Here is a 17,236-nt window from a genome sequence, read left to right as displayed (position 1 = left end):
TTTAGCTTAGGTATCACTAAAGTGCCAGAGGTCCAATTCCTTCAAATGTACTTAGGCTCCTCAGTCCTAATTTCAGGCTGACTGGGATCCATAAAATCCTTGCTGAGGTGCCAACTATTTCGGTGCCTAAATTTTCAGGATAAAAGTTCTCTAGACACCTAAATTCTTGCCTCTATGAATGTACGCTGCTGCTACCACCTTCTAGGTGTCTGGATGCCTATCTCTCAATGTGATAGATGCTTTTCTGCCTATCTAACCTGTGGGTCCCAATGTGGCAGGCATGCTTAGAAGCTGACAACTAGACTATATCCCAATCAGAGTGAGGAGGCTGATGTGGGTGCTGCCCCATATTCACCTAGATTGTTGAAGACCCAGATTCAATTCTCCTTTCTCTCCTATCTCTCAATAGTGTGCTCTTACCGCTGAGCTATGGGATATACTGATGTGGGGCTCCTTCAGTTTGTCCTCCTGAAGCTATTCCTCTGTTTATAAGTACTTAGTCAATGGTAGGGATGTTAACTATCTGGTATTCACACACAGGAGGGGCAGGCAGGATCCAGAATTGGAAGGGAGCCATCTTAAAAGAGGCAGCACTGTGAGGGGCAGGTGGCTACATGGGACCAGATATGCATGGGGAGCCAGCTTGAAAGCTGCTTTCCACACATGCCAGCTCCCTGGGGAGGCAGCAAGTGGGGGGGGAGAATGTGTGTAGTAGATAGGATTAACCAATAAGCATGGACTTATCTGTTAGTAGTATAGCTGACTACATGTTGACATTCCCTAGTCACTGGTCCAGAGACACAGAATGCCTCTAATCCAGTGGCTAGGGCAACTATCTGGATTGTGGGACACTCAGGGTCCAGTCACCCCACTCCAGTAAAAAAAATTTTATATATTGTACTATATATAGATAAATAGATACTTAATTGCTGCCTTATCTAGCAATTTTACAAGAATAACAGGTTAGAATAATTTATCCTGATGCCAGGGAAATTTGTAATTGGGGAAGAAGAGATACCTTATCTAATTCATTCTCATTCTCATTCTCTCTCTCTCACACACACGCGCGCGCGCGCACACACACACACACACACACACACACACACACGGTAGGGTTCAACTCCCAGGAAAGAGACCTCTAAATCAGTTTTAAATACCTGACGCGCACAGGGGTGTTTGTACAGCATACTGCCTTCTGTTTTCAGTTTTACAGCTTATGGTTTCAAAACACATTTTTCTTTCCTTAGTTGCCTTGCCTAAACTCATATGATAGCTACTGCAGTAATCAAGTAGCAGCTAAAGCCTTATTGGACCACAAGAAACAGGATCACAGGGTCCAAGACTTTCTACAGCGCTGCTTAGAGTCTCCTTTCAGCCGCAAATTGGACCTTTGGAATTTTCTTGACACCCCAAGAAGTCGTCTAGTGAAATACCCACTGCTTCTCAGAGAAATTTTGAGGCATACTCCAAATGATCATCCAGATCAACAGCACCTTGAAGAAGCGGTACGTTTTTTGTAACAAATGTTATAGCATTCCTGCTTCAACTCAGAAAGGCGTTGTGTAAAATTAATTATAAATTAATGTGTGGGGTGTCTAAATATGTAGATTTTCTAAAAATGTAATGAAACCATATGGCTCAATGTGGAGACTTCCTGGGTATAATTAGTACATAATAAATAGAACTACATTTAATTAAAATTGTCATTATCTGAATTATTAGTTTTCGTTGTAAATACAGTTTGTAGACTACAACAGTTACTTGCTGAAAAATTCAGGGACTACCTTTTGACACTGTATTATTTCACAAGACACACTAGAGGACACATCTGTTATCATTCTGCTACTCATTCCCCAGATGCCTTGCCCAGGTTTACTCTTCAATGTAAAACTGATCAGCAGCAGTGCAAAATTTAGAGCATGGAATTTAGAGTTTACATGTAGATTTACATTTTAACCTAAATTATTTACAATGTGTGTGGGGTTTTTTTCCCCTTACAAATGACTCTTTATATCAAAAACTACTAGAAACCTCAATTAAATGGTTCTAAATCTTTATTCCGAGTATTTTTTTTGTCTTTAACCAGTGTCTGGTAAAATGCCATCTCATTTCAAAATTTTTCCTTTCCAGAAATGAAATATTTGGTAGCTGTTTTAACAGTATATGATCAGGATTTTTCATGTATTACAGTAATTATATATAGCTTTGTAGTAAACTATTTAATCAGAGTAGTGTTTCTTTGAAGTGATGTATTTCACAACATCGAGTTGCCAAGTTAATATTCAGGGCAAGTAATAACATTTAGTCTTCTCCTAAAACTGTTAGGTTTGTAAGATGAATTTGTCTTCCCATCTGCCAATTAATTATTGGTATATTTCTAATTGATAGAATTAATTTGGGAAAGAATCTTGAAAAATAAGCATACACTGTGCACCTCTACAAATTCTGACTGGCAGCAGATCTATTCAAAGGATTTAGAACATGCAAATATCAGAAAAATAAAATACAATTGATTATGCCTTTATTCCCTTAACAAGTGTAACTTTCATAACTGACACAAATTCTGTTAGAAGTCAGTGTAATATTTTATAAACACTATTACTAAATCACCCGTTCTAGCCACCTAGAAATGATGCTGAGTGAGATGAGACTAATTTATTCCTGACTACCAATCTCTTGTGATCTTGGGCAAAACACAGCCTTTCTTTATTAATTTTTTCTCCATTTGGAATATAGGGATAATAAATAGTCAGCAGATCTGTGAAGCACTTGAAGATCCTCTGATGCAAAGTCTGACACACAAGTCTTTGTGTGCTGTTTGTTATACTGTCCTTAATTCAACAGAAAAATTACTCATAATCCTGATCTTGCAAACATACATGCTCAGCTAGACCGTTATTTGTATAAAATCTCATTTAAGCTAATACATATGCAAAACCTTGCTCGTGTGCCATGTGTATAAGTGTTGCAAAATCAAGGCATTAATTTGAAATGCTGTCTCTTGCTTGATACAAAATACATTCTGTATTTGATTTTTATATTTTATAGAAGTGTACATGTAGGCTGTTTGGTACCCCCATGCATGTACTCGGTGTGTGCAGAATACATATACAGTAGAACCACAGAATTTTGAACTAACCAGTCAACCATACACCTCATTTGATATTGGAAGTATGCAATCAGACAGTAGCGACCAAAAAACAAAAGAAGCAAATACGGCACAGTATTATGTCAAACACAAACTAACTAAAAAGAGAGCTAAAAACATGAACAAGGCAACTGTTTCTGCCCTTGTTTCCTTCAAATTAAGATGGTTAAAGAATTTCCTCCTGCATAGTAATGTTTCAGAATTTTAGTTTAATAAGAAATGCATTTGGGTTCAGAGTTTAAATTTGGCTTACCTTCATTCTAAACATTTAGGGCTGATACCAAGAAGCAAGCTTCAGATTTCAAAGAAGCAAAGGGTTAGAAACAAATACAAACCATGCTAAAGTACCTGCACACATTGTTGTGTGCTCCATATCTTACACTTGCAGCCTTCCAAATAAGATCACCATGTAAGTCTAAGAAATCCTAAATACATTGTAAAGTGACACTTTTCCTCTTATCACCTTCTTACAATTAAGAATGAGTGTGAAAGGCCTAGCTGATGGAAGTTCATGTATTTTCATTTCTCTTTGTTCTTTTTCCATAGATAAATATCATTCAGGGTATAGTTGCCGAAATCAATATAAAGACGGGTGAATCTGAGTGCCAGTATTACAAAGAGCGGCTCATTTATCTTGAAGAAGGCCAAAAGGATTCACTGATTGATAATTCACGTGTAGTGTGTTGTCATGGTGAACTAAAGAACAACAGAGGAGCGGTAAGGAATAAATGCTTTTTAAAGATAAGGCATCTTGATAAAAATATATCTTCAGTGCTATGGTATTACAGGTTGGGGTAGCAAGGCTACAGCATCTGTTCAATTTTGAGTGAAGAAAAAAGCTTGTTGGGACCTTTTGTGTTATACAGGATCCTCTTCTATACAGGATCCTCTTCTATAGGATTATGTCCCTCCATGGAAGTCGAAGGAGTTCCACAGGGTCACACTGTATTTAAATCCCAAAGAAATGTCTCATTCATCTTCTGGACTGCTACAGTTACATCTGTTTGTAGGAGAGTTTAATTTTAGCGAGAGAGGGATCAAGCCTGAGAGAAAAGGATCAAGCTCTAGATGTGGAAATATGAAGTGGCCATCCCAGCTCATGTGGAGCATTTGTGTTTTGCAGTAGGAAAGCTGTGGGAGAATTTCCACTTGACTGGTTGGGGATAACTGCTTTCCTTTAAAAGAAAAAGGAAAGTGCAGATATCTTTTTATACCCTTTCTGGAAAAGGTATGCAATACTTAGTAGATGAGCTCTGTGTGAGTAATCTGATCTGCACAGATTGTCCCTGGATGTGAATATCTGCAGATTTGCATGGCTGTAGTAACCCCTCCACAGGTCACTGTGCATCAGTGATGCAGGGCTTTACCAAACCCTTGACTCCCCCCCCCCCCCCAACTGTCCCCATTTCTTCCCAAAGATCTCCTTTTCCAGGTAGGGAAGTTATAATCCCGAGCCCATGCATGCAGTGCCACCTTCCCATTGTGGGATTCAGACATTGTTATGCAACTGTGGCAGCTCTAGGGCATGCAGCATTTGGCTTACTGAGCCAGGAGCACATGGTTGCATTCCATCCTGGGAATTGCAGTTTACCTTCTCTATTCAAGTGAGTTTGGGATTACAACTCCCAGAATGCCCAATAGAACCCAAGTATTTTAATTCCATTTCAAGTATTAGCGTGTTCTTCTTAATCAACCTGCAAATAGCTTTAGTCTTTAATGGTCATATGCAAACTCTGAATTCAACATTCTAAACATGAATTAATTAATTTCCATGCATTGCATTATAAAATGCTTAAATCTAGCTCTTCTTGACTGAATACTATGTGTGTTTCTGAAATGTAACCCATCGCAGTGAGGTAACATGTAACGAAGGAAGCAATATCTCTGAGGCTCTGACTATACTTGACTTTTCCATGTGACTTTATAAGCAGTTAGAGATATGGTCACTTTAATCAGTTACAAGTTACGTGATCATTTTGTGTCTATGCAGAAGCTTTTTTTACACTGTCCTAGAAAGAAAACTATTAATCTAATAAAAATGCACAACTGAAAATAATATACGAACTCTTAAAATATATAAACTTGATAAATACTATGTTACAACATGCATATTTTAGATTACCACCAAATCCATGCACAGGGAGAATTGTATTGTGTATGTGTGTTTCCTGGAATATAATCTATCTATATAGTTTAGAAATGTGCATTTGTCTGACTGAATCTGTTGATTCAAGAATTCCTCCTGAACAGTTAGGCTGTGTCTACACTGACACCCTTTTCCGTAAAAGGGATGCTAATGAGACACTTCGGAATTGCAAATGCCACGGGGGATTTAAATATCCCCCGCGGCATTTGCATGAACATGGCTGCCGCTTTTTTCCGGCTCGGGGTTTTGCCGGAGAAAAGCGCCAGTCTAGACGGGATCTTGCGGAAAATAAGCCCTTTTCCACAAGATCCCTTATTCCTACTTTCAAGTAGAAATAAGGGATCTTGTGGAAAAGGGCTTATTTTCCGCAAGATCCCGTCTAGACTGGCGCTTTTCTCCGGCAAAACCCCGAGCCGGAAAAAAGCGGCAGCCATGTTCTTGCAAATGCCGCGGGGGATATTTAAATCCCCCGCGGCATTTGCAATTCCGAAGTGTCTCATTAGCATCCCTTTTACAGAAAGGGGTGCCAATGTAGACACAGCCTAAGAGCTAGGACCACCAAATTTGGTATACAGCTTCCTCTTATCCTAACTTAAAGAAAGATCAAGGTTTGTTTGTACCAAGAAAACACAAACTTATGGAAATGGGACTATTTTCCATAAAATGGAAAGGGAGGAGGCAAAGAGAGGAGAGACACAAAAGGGAGAGGCACAGAGACATGATATCACTGAGTGGCCACCAGGGGCAGTGAATGCAGGGGAGAACTATATGCAGAATGGCCATTGGGCTGCACCACCAAGAATGGCCAGAAAGACTGGGGCTCTGCCCTTTTGCCTGCCACCAGATGGGGTAAGTAGCCCCCTACCCAAAACCCTTTCTTTCTCTCTCCCCTGCCCCTTGGATGCAGTGCCAGGAATGGGGGGACCCATGTTGGTAGGGGGCAGGGCTGGGGAGAGACAGGAGATTCCTGGTGGCCAGGGAGGATGGGGGGGGAAAAGGCCCTTGGCAGATGGGACCTCCTGTCCTGAGTTCCTTCTTGCCCCCACAACTCAACTCCTGCACCCCCCACACCACCTGCCCTGAAGCACCTGGGCAATGCCAGGTAAAGTCTTCTAGTTCATCTAGAAATATGGTTAAATTGATATGGTGTACGTGTGAATTCTGCCTTAAATTGCATTACTCTGTCTTCATGTGCATGCCTTTGACTACTAGACTAATATATGAGAGGAAGGGAAGTAGTCTAATTATATACTAGATTCAACTCTTGGGTATAATTCACCTTCATGCATTTATATCCACGAATTAAGTCTTCATATGCAGGTTCTTGACTGATACAAAAGTCAATGGTTAATGTCAATCAAGTCACTATATCTCTAGTCATTTATTGGAACAGTTGAAATTTAATGGGTATTAGTATGTCAGTTTAACACATGACATATGTGGCAGAAATAGCAATTGATGAAAGGGTGTTAAGATGAAGCAGAAGGGACCAGTTCTTCTTTGAGTGCTTGCTCATGTCCATTTCAGTTAGGTGCGTGCCTGCTGCATGCATCGATTCTGGAGTTTTTTCCCTTAGCAGTATCCAGGGCTACATTAAAATCCCTGGGGATCCACACCCTCAGAGGAAGCCCATATATCCTAAACCCACCCTAAGACTCTTCCAGCAATTGTTCAGGCTTGGCCAGGGCAGAAGGAAGGGTTGAATAACAACCACAACAAAGGCAGAAACAGACATAGGAGTTCTAGGTCTGACTCTGAAATTGGGTTTTGCTCTGGCCCCTATCCAGCAGCCCATTTTGAAATTGCGCATGAGGGTGGTGTTCCTGCCTTCGTGATAACCCCACCCTTTGAGTGCTGGCTATCCCATTTCTTCCTTGTTTACTCCCATATCAGATCGTTGGGTACTAGGCTTGTTGGAAAGTGGATATGCTATCCCTTTCCCCATCCCTCTTCAAGGACCCCTCTCATGAGCTACTGTTGAAGCAGGAAGTATTCACACTTCTGCTCCTGGGAGTAGTTAAGCCTGTCCCAGAGGAGTTCAAGGGGAGAGGGTTTTACTCCCACTATTTCCTTATCCCCAAATCCAAGGGAAGCCTTTGTCCCATTTTGGAACCTCAGCTCATTCATAAAGAACGCAAGGATGGTCATCCTCACCTCCATCATCTCTTTCCCTCTGCCCCCCTCTCTCCCCCCTGCCAGAGAAATGAGACTGGTATGATGCCCTCGATTTGAAGGACGCATACTTCCACATATCAATAATTCTGGCCCACAGGAAATTCCTGAGGTTCACAGTAGGCCAAGATCACTTTCAGTTTGTTGTCCTCCTGTTCGGTCTCCACAGCGCCAAGGGTTTTCACCAACTGCATGGTCGCTGTAGCGGCCTTTTTGAGAAGGCACAGGATCCAGGTGTTCCCTTACTTTGATGACTGGCTAATCTGAGGGTCATCCAGGGACTGGATCCTCAGCCACATAGACTGTCAGGACACTGTTTTGCAAATTGGGTCTCCTAATGAATGAGAAGTCCACATTTAGTCTGACCCAGATAATAGACTTTGTTGGGGCTCGCCTATACTCCAGGCTGGCAAGAGCATCCTTCCCCAGGATCAGATTTTTAACCATCAGGGTGATAATTGACAGCCTCGCGGCCTCGCCTCTTACAACAGTGTGCACATGCATGAGATGGCAAGGCCACATGGCAGCCTGCACCTTCATGGTCCACCACACCAGACTGTGGCTTCAACCCCTTTAGGTGTGATTTGCAACAGTACAAAACCCAACATGAGCACCTATGGATGCAATAGTCACGGTACCAAAGGAGGTTCTCCGGTCACTAGACTGGTGGCTTCAGAAACAGGTAATTTGCCACGGCATCCTATTTGCCAGACAGCCCCCATCAGTGCAGCGGGTAATCGATGTGTCAGACTTGGGTTGGGAAGCTCACCTGTCAAACCCTCAGAATTCAAGGTGTGTGGTCCCCCAACGAGAGCGCTCTCCATATACATGTCAGAGAGCTCAGGGCTATCCGGTTGACCTGCCTGGTGTTCCCACCCCACCTGAAGAACAAGGTGGTGTTGGTGCTGACAGACAACACCCATCCATGCACTATATCAACAAACAGGGTGTGGCTCATTCTTCTCCCCTATGCAAGGAAGCCTTAAGTCTCTGGGACTTGTGTATTGCACATGGGAGTCACCTGGAGGCAACCTCTCTACCAGGGGACCTCAACATCTTGGCGGACAAGCTCAGCAGATCATTCAGGGCCCATGAGTGGTCCATCAAGATGGACATCTTGAATGTTGTCTTCCAGAGGTGGGACTATCCCCCTCTCACCCTGTCGACCTGTTCGCTTCTCAGGGAAAGTTCACATGTCCGAGCTACTGCTCGTATCTAGGACAGGGGAAAGGGTCACTAGGGAATGCACTACTGGTGCAGGGTCCCCTCCCCCTGCCCCATGCATTTCCTCCCTTCCCCTTACTATACAAGGTCCTCCTCCCCACCCATCATTTCTGCCCAAGGTGGTGTCACATTTCCACATGTCCAAAGACATTTACCTCCCTGTTTTCTTCCCAAAACCTCTCGCAACACCTAGGGAACAGTCCCTGCATTCCCTAGACATGAGGAGGGCCTTAGCTTTCTACATCGATAGGACAAGAGAGTTTAGGAGGTCACAACAACTATTTCTTTCTATAGTGGAAAGGATGAGGGGTCTCCTAGTGTTGGTTTGTCTTCATGGATCATCACCTGCATCAGGGCTTGTTATGAACTTGCAGGACGGATGACACTCCTGCTTACAGCCCGTTCCACAAGGGTACGGGCCTTGTCGACAGTTTGTCACACAATCCTTGAAATCTGCAGGGTGGCCAGATGGTCCTCCATCTATACATTTACAACGCATTATGCCATTGCACAGCAGGCCAGAGACGATGCAGACTTTGTTAGGGCTGTGTTGCAATCCATTGCTGAATAGGGTTCTGACCCCATCTCTTGTGGTACTGCTAGGGAGTCACCTAACTGGAATGGACATGAGTAAGCACTCGAAGAAAAAATGGTTACTTATCATGTAATTGTTGTTCTTTGAGATGTGTTACTCATGTCCGTTCCAAATCCCACCCACTTCCCCTTTGTTGGAAGACTCCAGCAAGAAGGAACTAGGGGTGGAGGACCAGCAGGGGTATATATGCACCAATATGCCAGCGCCACTCCAGGGGACTCTGTGGCTGGCCGAATGGATACTGCTATGGGAAAAAACTCTGGAATCCATGCATGTGGCACGCGCACACCTAACTGGAATGGACATGAATACATGAGCAACGCATCTCGAAGAACAACAGTTACCAGGTAAGTAACCTTTTTTTTTTTTTTTTTTTTAAATAAACTTACTGCTCTTCTGTTCTTATGACTTGCCACAGAATGACACACAAAGTAATACATCCTTTAATTACGTTTATTCTTTTGACTGGTTTACACCTGATTTCATTGGTGACAAATGATAATGAAAATTAACATGTCTGCTGTGTATTCCCATCAGCCCTTATTCATTCCCTGGGAAGTCACAAAAAATCCTCCCTTGAGCACAGTGGGTATGGCATAGAAAAGTATTTTTGTTCATGTAAATTACATGGGGTATGAATATTTACGCTATATAAAGTCATTGTCATTGTTATAAAGGGAAGGGGGAAAAGAGTCCCAGTGATGGCTGTGAACAAATTTTCCTTTTTTATGTCTAAGTAAGGGGAACTAAAATCTCTCTCTCTCTCTCTCTCTCTCTCTCTCTCTCAGAGAGAGAGGGAATATTTAAAATAAATTTTCGGTTACTTTTTTAAAATTAATTTGTTTTCCTTTTATTTTATTGTTTTTTAAACAGAAACTGCATGTCTTCCTATTCCAAGAAGTGCTGGTGATTACTCGAACTATTACTCATAATGAACAACTTTGCTACCAACTATACCGGCAGCCCATCCCTGTAAAGGATCTTGTTCTGGAAGATTTGCAAGATGGAGAGGTGCGACTAGGTGGATCTATCCGTGGTGCATTTAGCAACAATGAGAGAAGTATGAATACACTTTTGATTTTAAAACTTTATCTTTAGTTCATAGTCAGTAGATGAAACTTTGAAACCTTCCTCTATGTAAAACAGCCCCCCAGGTCCAAAATTTGAGTTTTCATTCAAACTGTTACAATGCAAGACTCTAAATACCTATTTTAAAAATCTACTATATCATAGAACACTAGAACTGGAAGGGACCTCGAGAGGTCATCGAGTCCAGTCCCCTGCCCTCATGGCAGGACCCAGTAACATTCTAGACCATTTAAGCCCATTGCTTCTTGTCCTATCCTCAGAGACCAAGGAGAACAATTTTTCTCCCTCCTCCTTATGATAACCTTTTAGATACCTGAAAACCGCTGTTATGTCCGTCTCCCCACCCCCCGTCTTCTCCTTTCCAAACTAAACAAGCCCAATTCTTTCAGTCTTCCTTCATAGGTCATGTTCTCTAGACCTTTAATCATTCTTGTTGCTCTTCTCTGGACCTTCTCCAAATTCTCCATCTTTCTTGAAACGTGGTGCCCAGAACTGGACACAATACTTCAATTGAGGCCTAATCAGTTCAGGGTAGAGCGGAAGGAGTGCTCAAAACACTCCTGTTAATGCAATAATGTGATTTCCCTCACCTCTTCACAGGTGTACACACACCTATACTGCATTGGGAAGTGGAAAAGGGAGTAGAATGAAGCAGCAATATAAGAATTTATAAGTTCAGAGTATACTTTGAAACTTTGTAACCTATTTAGAAAATTTATGACAAGGTTTACCTATTCTGATTCTTTATCTTCTTAGAGGCATTTGCTGCTACTCCACAGTTAAGGCTATGAGCCTGCAAATATTTATGCATGTGCTTAATGTTAAACATGTGAGTCATCCTTGTAAAGTAACTAGTACTCATTATTCAAGTTACGCATGTTAAGTGTTTGCAGAATCAATGCCTACAATTAACCATGTTTCATCACAAATCACTTTTTAGTCTTATTTAATTTTTCTGAAGAATAATTTTGAATTTGCGTGACTGATCTATGTTGTGGAGTGCAGATAAGAGTGGGCCCAAGCTGTTGCAGGAACAAGTCCTGGCTTTCCAGTAGGAAGCAAAAGTGAAATTGTAGAACTCTGCAGGGCAGTTGTTAGGGAAGTCACTGCTTAACCAGTAAGCATCACCCTTCACAGGTGATGCTGACTGGTTACAGGTTAGCCAGCAGCCCTGTTGGAGCCCCCTACCATATGTTATCGGGGGGCTGCTCCAGTCTAGCCAGGCCCACAGTGCTGCACCATGGGTTGAGGGCATTCCAAGCTAGGATGGGTGCGGGGGGCCTGCTCCAGCCCAGCTGCGGTGGGCAGGCTGTTCCATTCCAACTGGGCTGGAGTGGTCCCATCACCTACTCTCTCCCCCTCCCCCTCCTTTAATCAGTTAACCAGTACATTTAACTGATTAACCAGTTAAATGAGATTTTACATCTGTATTCCAGCCTGGCTGGGCCTGCTTCTCTGTACCACAGGTCAGGGGCCCTCCAGCCTAGGTGGGCTGGAGCAATTCCCTGCCCACCAGTGGTGTGGTGGGCCTGGCCTGGCTGGAGCAGCCCCCTGCTTGCAACACAATGGTGTGGTGGGCCCAGTCTGAGCAGCCATGCGCCGCTCCAGTCCAGCTGAGCCCACCGTGGGCAGAGGGGCTGCTCCAGCCCGGCCAGAGTGGCCCCTACCCACAGGATCCTGTGTAAGTGGTTAACTGGTTAAACGTAACATTTAACTGATGAAACGGGATTTTACATCCCTAGCAGTTCTAGCCAGAGAGGATCCACAGGGCTATGGGGGTAGCTTCAACTTGACTGAGCTGTTTAAGGGTCCATGCTTGAAAAGGTGAAACAGGCATAAAAGTCAACAAGTTTAGGTACTAGTGTAGGGATAGGGAACCTTTTTTAGGCTGGGGGCCACTGACCCACAGAAAAATCAGTTGGGGGCTGCACACAAGTGAGAAGCAAAAAACCAACCCGCACAGTAGTGGCCCCCAACTGAGAAGGAGAAAAACACACCCCACGTTCCTCTTGCACACCGGAGTCTAGGGAGGCCCAGGCTAGATTTTGTGAGCTCCAGCCCCGTAGCGGGTGCTGGAACACTAGTGCAGGCTCCCCAAAGCTGGGGGAGAACCTGAGCCTTGAAGGCCAGGTCCAGGTAAGTGAGGGGCTGCATCCAGCTCCCGAGCTGGAGTTTCCCCCCCCTTGCACTAGTGGCTGGTTTTATGCATGTAGAACACCGCTATATTGGCTAAACTCTAAAGTAATTAACCTAGCAAGCATGACATTTTTAACAACTCCATTAGTATCTGGGGTTGCCCCTCACTGCCCTACAGAGGTAGGAGGGACACATGGTCTTTGGGTTTTCCCCTGGCTCTTGCTATTCTATGTATTTCTAACTTAGCACTGGCGAAGCAACACAGTAAGCTCAAGAACTTGATAGTATTTTAATGTACTCTCTTACTAAAAATGCACGCAACCAAAGCAAGCCATGGACATCTTCTCTTTTTTCAGTTAAAAACTTCTTTAGAATCAGCTTCAAAAGTGGATCGCAAAGCCAGTCCCACTCGCTACAAGCCAATGACTCCTTCAACAAACAACAGTGGCTTAACTGTATCCGACAGGCCAAAGAAACAGTTCTGTGTGAAGGAGAGACTGGAACACTGAATTCAGAAGAACATTGCCTAATATCCCCAAAGGGGAATAGGGTACAACAGAGAGAAAACAGGCTTGAGCAAATGGACCAATCAGACAATGAGTCAGACTGTAGTATGGACACTAGTGAAGTCAGCATTGATTGTGAACGCATGGAACAGATAAACTCATGTGAAAATGACAAACAGATAGAAACCAACATTTGACAGAAAATTATACTTCATGGAAATAAACTTGTCTTACCTGTACAGTATTTGCATTCCATAAATGGAGCAGTTTGGAAAAGCACTTTTAACACTTTTTTGTGACATATCAACACAATCTTTCTTGTATTTGTACCTTTGTGTGCAGTACTGTAACTGCCAATTGTGTAAGCTGGAATCTGTTACATTTCCTATCCTGTGATATTTCCATAAAGATCTGGGTGGATGAAAGAGGTACTTTACCAGTTACTTTCATTGTCCTGCTGGTAGAAAGAATCTCTAAACTACTGTTTATACGTATATTACATAAGGAGTCTCTCTTCATGTTTAGTGTTCTATTTGACCTCTAATGTGGCACCTAAAGACAGGGATTTTGTAGTGGGTCTTAAAAGCAGTATTGAAGGCCACATTTAATTAGGAAAGGCATTCAAATTTTTCAGAAGGGCAAATGTATACAAAAATAACATCCTGGAATAAGGTAAGTTAACTATTTGTGGTAGTAATTCAACAGGAAATGTAAAGAGTAGGTCATGTCCACAGTGACTCTGCAGGGATTAATCATAATAAGTATGAAGCGCTGTGTGAAGATCCAGCAAAACAATATAGCAATCTGGTCAGTTTGAAGGGACAATGTAAGGTGTCCATGGTTTATGTATCGGAGCCCATAATAATAAAATCAACTGAAGAGTCAATGTTAACAGTTAAATGCTGGGAATGTTGGGTGTTTGTAAATAAAAGGTGGATAGTTTTCTTACAGTGTCCTGTATAATTCTGTGTAATTCTGCCTTGGATAGAATGAATCTATAAAAACATTAGATCATTGAATAGGCATTGGGTTCTCAAACTTGTTTATTGAGGGCCTTCCCGTTCCCCCAGCATGCTATAAAAACTCCATGGCCCACTTTTGCCACAAGAAACGTTTTCAGCATATAAAAGTCAGGGCCAATGTTAGGGGGTAGCAAGCAGGGAAACTTCATGGAGTTCCATGCTACCCTGTGAAGGTAAAATGCTGAAGCTTTTGATTCAGTTCTGGGTGGGGCTCCACTCCTGATTTCTGCCATGGGCCCCACAAATCTAACACTGGTGCAGATTGGTAGACCACCTAAAGCCTGCTTGTAACCCCCTAGGGAAACCAAACCCTAACCTATGGTCACAAGCAGGGTTCAGGGGGTCTGCCAATCAGGGGGCTCCAATTCCCTGGTTGAGAACCACTGGAATAGGCCAGGCAGCATTTTGCACTCTGTTGACTTACTGTTACTTTTAGCACCACTCAAGTTAAAACTTCCCAAGAATTTGTGTAAATAACTGTTTACAATTATAGTTGCTTTTTAAGACGGAGACATAATCTCGTATAAATGGTGCTGTACAAACACCCCTTCGGAGACAAAGTTTAAATAAAAAGGAAATTGATTTTCCTTTAGGAAATATCACATCCTTTATATTTTTGTCAAATTTACGTTTTGGTTTTTTGTTTTTTTTAATTTTGCTGCATGTAATCTCATGCTGTAATTGGAACCCACTGTGTTTTCTGGTGGCTGTTTTAATTAAATTTATATGTGACCTGACTCATTATGATGAGGCAGATCAGCCAATTTAAAATGCAATCTAAAATACTCAGCAGCAGCCTATTTTAGAAATTCTTGGTTCATCTTTATTTCTGAATGCAGAAAATAATGCCAATCTACTGAATGGTAATATAAAGTGAAAAATGTCTATCCTTATTAATTGACATGATCCTAAAAATTCAGGATAACCTGTGCAAATTAGATACACACTGGCACAAGTAATAAAATTACTAAATTATTGCCAAAAATGTTTTTCATGTGTCTTACAAGTTTACAGGAAGAGCAGTAAATAATTGTCATTTACCTTGTACATATATCATGAAGTTCATTAAATGAATCAGTGTGGCAAGATAATCAATATAAAAACAAGGTATGTTACTTTAAAAAAAAAAAAATACTGTGGTCAGTTTTACCCTGTAGAACATATTTCTGTATTTATAGTTTTTAAAACAATGATTTTTTTCTATTGCAGGAATGTAATTTATTTAAACTGCTTCATTTTTAGAGTTGAATGTTTGAGCATGCCAGTGAAGAACAGCAGGACAAAGGAACAGTTTATAGGTGGAGAAAATATAAAATATATTAGGCTATGAACTTTTGGTATGACAACTGTTGGCCCAAGCGTTAGCAAAAAGTATGTAAAATACTGACTTATGGAAGAAAGGATGGAATGTATGTGTTTAGTGAAATATTTGTGTATAATGGCCTTAAACTTTTGGAAGCATTTCAAATAAATTACATGAGACTGTTTTGGTTTTTAATAGTTTTGTTTATTATCTGAGGAGCCCATTACTGCTGAATGTACATAGGGTTTTCACCAGTATTTAATATAGAATATCGGAACTGGAAGGGACCTCAGGAGGTCATGAAGTCCGGTCCCCTGCACTCATGGCATGTCTAAGCACCATTTGAATCCTCCCTGACAGTTTGTCTAACCAGCTCTTCAAAATCTCCAATGATGGTGATTCCACAATCTCTGCAGGCTATTCCAGTGCTTAACCACTCTGATAGGAAGGGTTTGGGTTGGTTTTTTTTTTTATGTCCAACCTAAACCTCCCAGGGCTGCAATTTAAACACATTGCTGCTTGTCCTATCCTCAGAAGTAAGGAGAATAATTTTGTCCCTCTTCCTTTTAACATCCCATTTTAGGTACTTGAAAGCTGTAAAATCCATTCTCAGTCTTGTCTTTTCCAGACTAAACACACCCAGTTCTTTCAGTCTTCCCTCATTGCTCATGTTTTCTAGAGAGACCTTTAATCATTTTTTTGCTCTTCTCTGGACCGTCTCCAAATCTTTCCTGAAATGTGGTGCCCAGAACTGGACGCAATACTCCAACTGAGGCCTACTCAGTGAGGAGTAGAGTGGAAGAACTGCTTCTTGTGTCTTGCTTACAACACTCCTGGTTAATGCATCCCAGAAGCATTTTTGCTTTTTTTGCAACAGTGGCATGCCTTTTACTCCTATTTAGCTTGTGGTCCACTAGGATTCCTAGATCCTTTTCTGCAGTACTCTCTGCTAAATAGTCACTTCCTATTTTGTATGTGTGAAACTGATTGTTCTTTCTTAAGTGGAGTACTTTGCATTTGTCCTTGTTGAATTTCATCCTATTTACCTCAAATCATTTCTCCGGTTTGTCCAGATCATTTTGAATTTTCATGCTATTCTGCAACGCACTTGCAACCCCCTCCCAGCTTGGTATCATTCACAAACTTTAAGTCTAAGCAATTTTGATATTTTGGTTCTAACTGAACTGGGTAATATACCCAGTGTTGGACAACAGTTTTTTAACTTCATAATTTTTATGGAAATTTTTTCAGAGAGTTGGGAGGGACATTGGTAGAAATGTTTACGAAATATTTCCCTAGTTTTTTGAGACCAGCACAATTTATACAGGTTGGATATTCCCTGTGAGCTAAGAAAAATGTTACCATCAGTTTAAAAACAAGAGGATTTTAGTTTAGGTAGAGACCTAGTGTTCAACAAATTTGTACAAAATAACATGGGCCACCATCCTGTAGTTGCATGCATTGACAAATCCACACTCGGGCATAAAGCTTCACTGGAGTACACCCTCGTGCGTCTGTCTATATACTCTTTTTCAACACATGGGAAAGCTTTATGTACATCAGGGCTTGTTGGATTATTTAGAAAACAGTTTACAGAATAGCAAGGCACTGGTCACAATGGCCAAGGAACTGTTTTGTGTGGAGATGCTAACAAGATTTCCAAACTCAAGACACGGCCATATTTAGGCCAAACTTTAAATAGACTAGTCTAATATAAGTGTTGTATGGTTTGATTCCATAACTATGGAATTTGCGTGAAATTGACTGCACTACACAACTGCAACAGCATCCAAGTTTACACTTTTAAATAATTACCTCAACATTACAGTTGAGGGCAACCTTTTAAAGTAAAGAATATTTGATGTTCTCTTCCTAAATTTGCATGCAGCCTTAAA

At 41.7% G+C, this 17,236-nt stretch overlaps 1 protein-coding gene across 6 annotated transcripts in view; it reads left to right on the top strand.

Annotated features, from left to right (window-relative positions):
- Positions 1-15,525, top strand: part of ARHGEF3 (Rho guanine nucleotide exchange factor 3) — a 257,794-nt gene extending 242,269 nt beyond the window's left edge. For all 6 annotated transcript variants that reach the window (XM_089781202.1, XM_006130911.5, XM_006130912.5 and 3 more), the window contains 4 exons: positions 1,248-1,505; positions 3,695-3,865; positions 10,159-10,345; positions 12,867-15,525. In XM_089781202.1, the coding sequence (XP_089637328.1) occupies positions 1,248-1,505; positions 3,695-3,865; positions 10,159-10,345; positions 12,867-13,213 (963 nt within the window). In that variant the 3' untranslated portion in view covers positions 13,214-15,525. The remainder of the gene's footprint in view (positions 1-1,247; positions 1,506-3,694; positions 3,866-10,158; positions 10,346-12,866) is intronic.
- Positions 15,526-17,236: the final 1,711 nt, after the last annotated feature.

This window comes from Pelodiscus sinensis, chromosome 11, assembly GCF_052426305.1.
Source record: "Pelodiscus sinensis isolate ZL-2025 chromosome 11, ASM5242630v1, whole genome shotgun sequence".
NCBI lineage: Eukaryota > Metazoa > Chordata > Testudines > Trionychidae > Pelodiscus > Pelodiscus sinensis.
This window is presented reverse-complemented; position numbering and strand designations above follow the sequence as displayed.